The sequence below is a fragment of the Passer montanus genome, unplaced genomic scaffold (assembly GCF_014805655.1).
Source record: "Passer montanus isolate IOZ18808 unplaced genomic scaffold, ASM1480565v1 scaffold111, whole genome shotgun sequence".
In the NCBI taxonomy this organism is placed as follows: Eukaryota; Metazoa; Chordata; class Aves; order Passeriformes; family Passeridae; genus Passer; species Passer montanus.
The window spans coordinates 208,167-217,731 of NW_024357725.1; the positions used below are offsets into that span (position 1 = coordinate 208,167).

The 9,565-nt window shown below is 47.5% G+C and overlaps 1 protein-coding gene across 1 annotated transcript in view; it reads right to left on the bottom strand.

Annotated features, from left to right (window-relative positions):
- SIN3A (SIN3 transcription regulator family member A) overlaps nt 1-9,565 on the bottom strand; it is a 32,023-nt gene that overhangs the window by 21,430 nt on the left and 1,028 nt on the right. Inside the window, exon 2 of the mRNA XM_039732032.1 lies at nt 1,343-1,563. Within this exon, the coding sequence (XP_039587966.1) occupies nt 1,343-1,531 (189 nt within the window). The 5' untranslated portion in view covers nt 1,532-1,563. The remainder of the gene's footprint in view (nt 1-1,342; nt 1,564-9,565) is intronic.

Sequence of the window (9,565 nt, forward strand, 5' to 3'; positions counted from 1 at the left end):
CAGACACAGCAGGACACTCAGGGAAGGAGAAGGCAGCTGGTTTGAGCTTCAGCCATGACTGTTAACAACTGTGCTCAACCGACTCCAAACAACTCTCATCCCATCCTCCAAATACAAGAAAGCCCTCCCTGCAGACACATGCCCCCAGCCTGCACACTCACTGCCTGTCCAGTATGTCCCCTGACATAAAGACCTGGAAAAGGAGGGTAAAATGGAATTTTTTTATCTGGCGAGAGTCAAGGTTCTCTCCTTTCCCTGCATGTCACAAGTAATAATCTGAATGAATGAATCTACGTTCTTGATAATTCAGTTTCAGTACTGAAAGTCAAATTGTGGCTCTCTGGCATCAGCAGGCTCAGGGGAAAACCCAGCTTGGTATTTCCCCTAGAAAACCAGGGAAAGAACAGAAAGCATGCGCTTTTGGGACTTCTTCATACCGCAGACCAGGAAAATTTCAATTTGGAAAATCGTCTTCACAAACCCAGTTTTCCATCCAAGCCTCTTTCAGATGGGACATACTTAATTTAATCCTCATGAACAAAATATGGTTTGCCTGATGGTCCATCTAAGTTCTTTTTAGGAAGGACTGCCAGTATCAACACACCCTCTTCCAGCCCTTGCAAGGGTCTGCCTGCAGCTCTTCAGCTCTATGGCTGCCACTATCAGGGTGAATATCCTTTCTGCAGAAGCAAGGATGAAGCTGTGTGTAAAATCAGGCACTAGACAGGGAGAGCAGCTCACCAGCAACACAAGTGTGGAAGATTAAACATGCCAGAAATGTGGCAGAGACAAATATCCCACAAATAGGTGTCAGTGAAAGAGCAGGGAAAGGCTATCTCCAGTGTACTCTTAAAAAGATGTTTTTTTCCCTATTCCCAAGTGCCAGCTCCTTGTAAAGGAGGCAAGAGAGGGAAGAGTGCCACCTAATGACTCTGGGGTAATGTTTTACGAAACATTTCAATTTTTCTGAAAGTCTTCAATCTAAATGCTGATTTAGTCTGTTAAGCTTAAGATCACCCAAGATACCACATGTCTTTTACAGCAGCAAACCTTTTCCTGCTGCAAAACAGAAAAATGGAGGGAAAACCCTCCACAAACCTGACTCTGTGATTCAGAGACCAGGTTTGAGAGAATCACTACAAGAACCGTGTTCAAGAAAGCCAAGTCACACCATGTTGGTTCATGAATGAAGCCAATAAAGCAAGTATTGACAACGAGACGTACATGGTCCGATTTTTAAAGGAAAACCCCGGTTACCAAAACAAAAGTGTAAAATACGGAACTTTACGGTGTCACAACGGGGTGCTGGCTGGCCAGGGAGCTGAAGGCTGAGCACACACACCTGGTAGCTGGGAGTTACAGAGTACTGGATCCCCGTGGCTGACTGCATGGTCTCGGAAACCGCCTCATAGACCGGCGGGGCCGGGGCGAGCACGCGGTGCTGGTGCGGGAAAGCCTCGGTGCTGCTGGTGATACGTCTCTGCTGCGACGCATACACGGGTGACTCCTGCTCATCCAATCGCCGCTTCATGCTGAACTCATGCTCGGGAAGCACCACAAAACCTGGGGAAAGCACACTGGTTAGCACGGGGAATTGATCCTCCTGTGCCACGGGTGATGCACAGAGCACCGCGAGCAGGCACAGCGAGTTTCTGTCCATTTTGGTGCTGGTATCTTGCAAAAGGAAAGTGGAATTAAAGATTTAGCTTTCAGCACAAAACATGCAGCCGTATCTCAGCGCAAAAAGTACAGCCTTATTGTTGTAGTAACTTGGAAGTTAAGGATTTCTTCAGTCTCACCTAAAGGATGTTGCTAACACACAGACCCCGAGCAATGCGGAGCTCGTGAATGCAGTATTTGAATACAACAGGCTGGGGGGAAGGATGTGTTACCTATACACCGTTTATACTGACAACAGGAAAAAAAACCCTCTTGGACAGTCCAGGTAGGGTGACAGCCATGAGAGATGCTAAAGGATGTTGTTAACACACAGACCTGGAGCGATGCAGAGCTTGTGAATGCAGTGTTTGAACACAACAGACTGGGGAAGGATGTGTTACCTACACACCATTTATACTGAAAACACAAAAAAAACCCCCCTCTTGGACAGTCCAGGTAGGATGACAGCTGTGAGAGATGCTAAAGGATGTTGTTAACACACAGACCTGGAGCGATGCAGAGCTTGTGAATGCAGTGTTTGAATACAACAGGTTGGGGGGGAAAGATGTGTTACCTACACACTGTTTATACTGACGACACAAAAAAACCCCTCTTGGACAGTCCAGGTAGGATGACAGCTGTGAGAGATGCTAAAGGATGTTGTTAACACACAGACCTGGAGCGATGCAGAGCTTGTGAATGCAGTGTTTGAACACAACAGACTGGGGAAGGATGTGTTACCTACACACCATTTATACTGAAAACACAAAAAAAACCCCCCTCTTGGACAGTCCAGGTAGGATGACAGCTGTGAGAGATGCTAAAGGATGTTGTTAACACACAGACCTGGAGCGATGGAGAGCTTGTGAATGCAGTGTTTGAACACAAGAGAGTGGGGAAGGAAGGATGTGTTACCTATACACTGTTTATACTGAAAACACAAAAAAACCCCTCTTGGACGGTCCAGGTAGGATGACAGCTGTGAGAGATGCTTTAAAACATGGGGAAAAAGCAGGATGCAGAATCAGAGTTTGAATTCCCTTACAAAGCCCTAAAGCATTTAATACATGTGTGTTAAACACACTTCATGTGTAACTTTGGGGAAAGACATAGATCTACTATGCTAGGAGTATTTTGGGTCCCACATGCACACCTGTGGTCCTGCCAGCACCCTGGCCCCACTCAGAAGTTGGATTCCTGCCTGCCTGCCAGGGAGCACAGATCAGCTGCTCCCTCACTTACTTCCCTGTATTTTTTTCATGCTCCTGCCCAACCTCAAGTTGCTTTTCTGCAACTTGATTTCACCTCAAACCCAACAGGTCATTCTGCCACTGTCCCACTCCAAAAGGAGCCATGAATTCCTGGCTCTGTTGGATGGAACTAGTCATCCCAGTACTCCTTACTGCAAGCACATTCCAGTGCTGTTTTCTATCCATTGATAGTTATTGCCATCCTTGAGATGTTATCTGCTGTTTATCAAAGGCACAGGCAGCCTGTTAAGATGTTGGAAGGACAGAAAACAGTGAAACCATCCTCTTCTGCTTCAGGATCTCTCCAAAGCAAGACCTTTTCAGTTCAGTGCAGCCAAGACACACTCATTGCTAAGGCAAGCACATGCATAAATGAGAAGGAATGATGTTCTCCCAAAATAATGGTACAGCAGCCAATCCCCATCTACCAAGTCAGGACAGCTCTACACAGTCTAAATCTGTCATTAATCAAATAACCCAAAGATCATTAACTGATACCTTACATCAAATATGGAAACAGGAATCAGCAGGACAAAGGTGCAAGTTTTCCTCTCCATGACATAAAATATGGAAAAGATTTGGAAAAATTTGTTTTGGAAAGGACCTTAAAGATCATCTCCTTCCATTCCCTGCCATGGGCAAGGACACCTTCCACTGTCCCAGGGTGCTCCAAGCCCTGTCCAACCTGGCCTCAGACACTTCCAGGGATGGGGCAGCCACAGCTGCTCTGGGCAACCTGTGCCAGGGCTTCCCCAGCCTCAAAAGGAAAAAATTCTTCCCAGTACCCAATACAAACTCTCCCTATTAGTCCCACCTTTCACTTGGAGAGGGTAGGACAACAAGGAAGATAGCTTAATTTATTTTTGAAGTTACTGTTCAAGTTTAACCTCTCAAGAGCTCCCCAAATCACCTGGCAGGTCACAGACAGGAAGCAGAGGAGGACTCCTTGCTCAAAGTAAAGGGGAAAGCTCATCAGCTGAATGATAATTTCAAGTTACAAACCCTAAGTAAGCCTGACCCCCAGCACACACTCAGCAGAGGAACACACTCCAGGAGCTCACTTCTCTAGTGCTGCCTGCACTGGTTGTGCCTGCACTGGTTGTCTGCTGATAAATGAAGAGCCAGGAAGGTTAACATGGAGCTACTCCCCTCATGGAGCTACTTCTCTCAGGCACACACCACATTTCACTTTACAAAACCAGAGTTTTATGCTAATGAGGCTGGGACTAAACTGAGCAAATCTGGCCTCACACCATCCACCCACGGGCAGAGCTGGCCAGGATTTTGCATGACAATGGCTGAGTGTATGAGTAAAGTCTGGGCAAAGCTTTGGTGGCAGCTATTCACAACCTACTCACCTACTTGGATACCCTTCTGCTCTGAACCCTGCTCCCTCAGCCAGCCCTGCCACTTGCTCTGACCTCCCAGGCTGGCTCTCCCCTCATCCTTTCAATATTGTTGTAGATCCACGTGGTGTGGTGGCTGCTCAGTGTCCCACCCTTGGGTCTCATTTCCCAGAGCAACACTCCACACTCATCCCCTCAGATGGGCTCACCAGCCCCTGAAGCAGAGGCTGTTTGAGGGCAGAAGATGGCTGGAAGACTCACGTGTCCTTAGGAGGATTAAAATGCCACCTCAAGCTGTCTGAGAAGACTTTTCCCCATGAAGATACCACAATCCTTGGCCTGTGAGGCCACAGAAATCATGACCCCACCAAGGATCCATCACCAAGAGCCAGGAAGGTTAACATGGAGCTACTCCCCTCATGGAGCTACTTCTCTCAGGCACACACCACATTTCACTTTACAAAACCAGAGTTTTATGCTAATGAGGCTGGGACTAAACTGAGCAAATCTGGCCTCACACCATCCACCCACGGGCAGAGCTGGCCAGGATTTTGCATGACAATGGCTGAGTGTATGAGTAAAGTCTGGGCAAAGCTTTGGTGGCAGCTATTCACAACCTACTCACCTACTTGGATACCCTTCTGCTCTGAACCCTGCTCCCTCAGCCAGCCCTGCCACTTGCTCTGACCTCCCAGGCTGGCTCTCCCCTCATCCTTTCAATATTGTTGTAGATCCACGTGGTGTGGTGGCTGCTCAGTGTCCCACCCTTGGGTCTCATTTCCCAGAGCAACACTCCACACTCACCCCCTCAGATGGGCTCACCAGCCCCTGAAGCAGAGGCTAGCTGAGGGCAGAAGATGGCTGGAAGACTCACGTGTCCTTAGGAGGATTAAAATGCCACCTCAAGCTGTCTGAGAAGACTTTTCCCCATGAAGATACCACAATTCTTGGCCTGTGAGGCCACAGGAATCATGACACCACCAAGGATCCATCACCACACACACACCAGCAGCACGAACATCAGTTTTTGAAGCTCCCAATTCTTGCAGGCCAATTGTACAATCTTCCAAAAATTTAGTTTGCTGTGTGGTTGAAATTGAAACTTTTGTAAAACAAAACTTAAAACTCATGTACATTCATCTTCCCTCTGAATTCCCCTCACCTTCACCGACTGAGCTTGGACACTGCTTTTATCCAAACACCGGAGCTGCTTCAGCTGTGAAATTCTGTATTTTATATATATATATGTATGTGATAGTCAATAGTAGCAGTCCATCTTCCCAGATAACACCACACTAACTCCCACCAAGGGTCTGCAACCCACTGAGTAAGAGTATCTCACAGCAAACCAGCCCTTAATGAAGATTGCTAATTGACAGGCTTTATTAATCCTAGCAGAGAGATGGTCTCAAAGCTCTGCTGTACCCAGACAGAGACTAGTGATGGTAACTCTGCATCCACCACCCAAACCAGAGAGAGGGGAAAGCAGACCAGCCCCACAACAGTGACTGGTCTGCATGCTGCAGGAGGAGATATGATGCTGAATGGTCCCAAAGTGCATTTGTTTCCTCACTAAAGTCCTGCTAATCTTGACCTGGCATCTCCCACCAATCTCCTCTGTTCAAAAGCTGGAGATCTGTCCTGCAGAAAGTCCTTCCCCTCCTACAGCCCACGAAAAAGATGAGGAAGGAACAATGACATGAAACCCAGGACTAGACATGTCATTTTGAACTGATTTAGCCAAAGCATGCTGCTCAAAGGGGCAATTCCACCCACTTCCACCCCCAGTAACAACTGATTTTTCCTTAATGATGGCAAAGCCCAGCTATGGGAAAGGTATTTTGAGAATAAGCACACAACATCAAAGACTTGTACCAAGAGTTTTCCCTCCACATTACAAACAATACTATGCTTATGCATCATCTCAGAAATGCAGCACACATCTCTGGCATCCCCTCATGGACTTTGAAGTGCAGATTTAGAGAGCCCCAATTCAAACTGCAACATCTGTAACCTTAATTTGAGGGTTGAAAAGCCCTCAAAATGCAGCAGGGACTGAAAGTCACAAAATTCAGGTACTTTCCTTTGTTAAAAGCATTAACAGGATACACGAAGGAGATCTTAGCTCCACCTGAGCAGACCAAGTCAAGGATTTAATTCTCTTTCCCTAGCAGCATTTCTACCCAAACTCCCTTTTAACTCCTTAAAAGGAGCACACTTCATTCTGTCTAGGGGAGGATGAAGACTATTGGGGTTTTTTTCCTGAGTTTTTACATTTTTAAATGTAATTTAAAAGGGAGTTTTTTGCAGGAAATGGGGGCTACATGGGAACACACCTCTAAATCTTCCCTGTGCCACAGGTAGGATGCATCAGGCAGATACACACACAGACACAGGATCTTCAGCTGGTAAAGAAAAGGAAAAATGAAGAAAAGCTATGTGCATCTCAGTAAGAATGCTAGAATTATGGAATTTTACCTCACCAGCTTCATCAGAGGGTTTCCCCATCCACCTGCCCCACATGAGCTGGGGGGACAGACAAGGGCAAGAGGAGCACATCCCTTTCCCTCTGGTACTGAGGAAAGCAGAGGAGGGGCAGCACTGACACAGGAGGAGAAGGAACAAAGAGGGGACAAGGCTGGAGTCACTTGGAGGAGCATTGCAGGGCTGCTCACTGCTCCATAGGACAGAGAGCCCAGGTGCTCTCCTTCTCCATCACAAAACCGCCTCTCTGGTGGCAGCTCTGCTCCCCAGCATTTTACCACATAATATCCCAAAAATCTCCATTATTTCTATCACAGGTTTTCCCACCAGATAAGCAGGGTCTTCAGGCATTGGAGATCAGCTGGTAAAGTTAAAAGAAAAAGCAAAATAGAGACTAGGAAGAAAGCAAATTGGGAAGGTGCACTGCCTCACACCTGTTGGAAGCCCAGCACACCTGTGGATAAACACCACCTCCACCAAGGAGCTGTAAAAGATCCACTGGAGAGGATTTTGATCCCTCTGAAAAACTGCAGGGTCTGTAGAGGATCTAACACACATGAGAGCTTTTTAAAAGGTTTTCTTTTGAGGGAGAGAGAGGTCAAAAGCAGGGAGCAGCACGTGTAAGTGTCAGCTCTGCTCCCGGAACAGTGACGGATGTCCTGCAGGACACATCCCACACGGATTACAGAGGAGTGCACAGCAGTGCCTGCTGAAAGGAGCCAGCTCAGGTTCCAGCAGTGCTGCTAACCCAGCCACACGACTTCCAGAACATGACCCAGCTTGTTCAGCAGTCACTGCCACACTTTGTTTTTACGGTGCCACGCAGCCCTGCAGCACAGGGATAACCCCTTGGCCACGCTACAGAAAGGCACATCTAGGAGCAGAGCGTCATTCCAAAACGAAATGAGAAACATCCTTAGAAAAAGGTGCTGGAAAAGCACGACCTGAAGCTTTGGGAGCAGTTGGGAGAGTTTTCTGCAGGGTGACATCGTGCCAGCACTCACCAAGAGGCAGATGGGACACAAAAAAACCCCACTTGTCCAGATGGGAACAAGTTGGTGAGGCACTGATCCCTGCTTTGCCAAAAAGTGGCCCAGGTGCCAAACCCCACTGCAGACACGATCCAAAACATGCTCTACAGAGCTTAGAGCATTTTTCTGCCCTGTTCCCTGAGTGCACCTACCCCATGCTCACAGAGAATGATCAGAATCCTGTGATTTAACCAAATGAAAAAAGAAAATACCTCGGCGAGGCTGGAAAAAGTAGCATGGTCCCAAAAGCACTTCAGCCCAGGCTGAAGTGACAGCTATTACAGGGCTCTTTCTGCTCCAGCTCCAACAGCCATAAAAGCTTTCCAATGCCGGAGAAGTCCAGAACAGCAATCTGGACAGAAAACGATTCATAAATCCTGGAAACGTAAATGATCCGCCTGCCAATTCCAACACGATGCTCCCAGCCCCAGGACCCACACGTGCCAGGAGCCTGAGCAGAGGGCTCCCCTGGCAATCCGGGCTGGGGCCAGGGGGAGAGCATCCCCCTTCCCCACACCGCTCACAAAACCAGCCCGAAGCTGCCAGACTTTCCCCAAACTTGAGCAAATTAGTGCTATTTTTTTGGATGAACGACCACGTTGCAGCATCTCAAACTAATTCATGCTGAGACCATGTGTCTTCACCAGCAGCAGAAGGTGGGAGGGATGAGGTTAAAATACTTTGGGGGGGAGAAAGCACGATTTCCTTTTGCAAAGAGCGCACCCATGTGAAAAACTGCTAACTTCACCTCAGCAGGGGAAAAAAAAAAAAAAAAAAAGACCCTAAAAAGTGGTTTTCTGTGCTTGGAGATCCACCCCAGGCTGACACCAAGCTGCCAAGGCACTTTATGTGATGAAGGAAGTTTTACAGATGCTTTAAAATTAGTGTATTAAAATAAAACGCCATTTTAATTTAAAATACTGCACTATATAGTTAATCCTATATAGCAATGTTTACTTTTCTGAAAGTGTATTTTTAAAAATAATTACAAGTTAGGAGTGGAAAATGGCCAGTGCAGATACAGCTGCACTGAATTAAGTCGGGCATTTCCCACTTGTTTACTGAGCCTGCACCTTTTAGCACAACTAAAAGCGGCAAGTTAAAAGAGAAACATGAGGTGTTCTGTCAGCCTTAAGCTACACTTTAACACACAGACCAGGTTTAAATTCCTCTGGACAGTGTGGGAGACTGAAAATCCACGCAGAGATGGAGATGTCTCTGATAATTAGTTTAAAATAGAGCTGACACAACCAATTTTACCCCATTTCAATGGTCTAAATAAGTAAGTTTCCTCAGGGATGTAACTCCTATCTGAGCACACGTGCTATTCACACAAATAACGACTGTTAAAATTCAAGACTGGGTCTGAACCCAGGCCAGGAAGAGGCAAAAAAACCAGGATTTAGTTAGGCAGACACAAAGCAGAGTCATGCTTTTAAAGCTACCTGAACTTCACCAGCCTCCTATATCAAAAAAACCAAAAAAAATGAAGTATTTTCTATGGACATACAACAGCCTGAAGAATTTAGAAAAGGGGTGAAACAGTAATGTAAGCGTGTGCCGAGCTCAGAGCAGGGGAGCACGGGCGCTATTAGATGCGGCTCGCTTTTAGATCGCAGGACAATCAGTGCGTGCCCGAGGAGCTCGGGGTGTCCACGCCTGCTCCAACAGGTCCTTCGGGAGCGCGGAGCCGCGCTCGGCCACGCCGGCGGGGCACGGCACGGCACCGCGCTCCCACGGCAGCTCCGCCGGCACCGGCAGCGCCGCGCCGCCCCCGGCTCCCGGAACGCCCCCC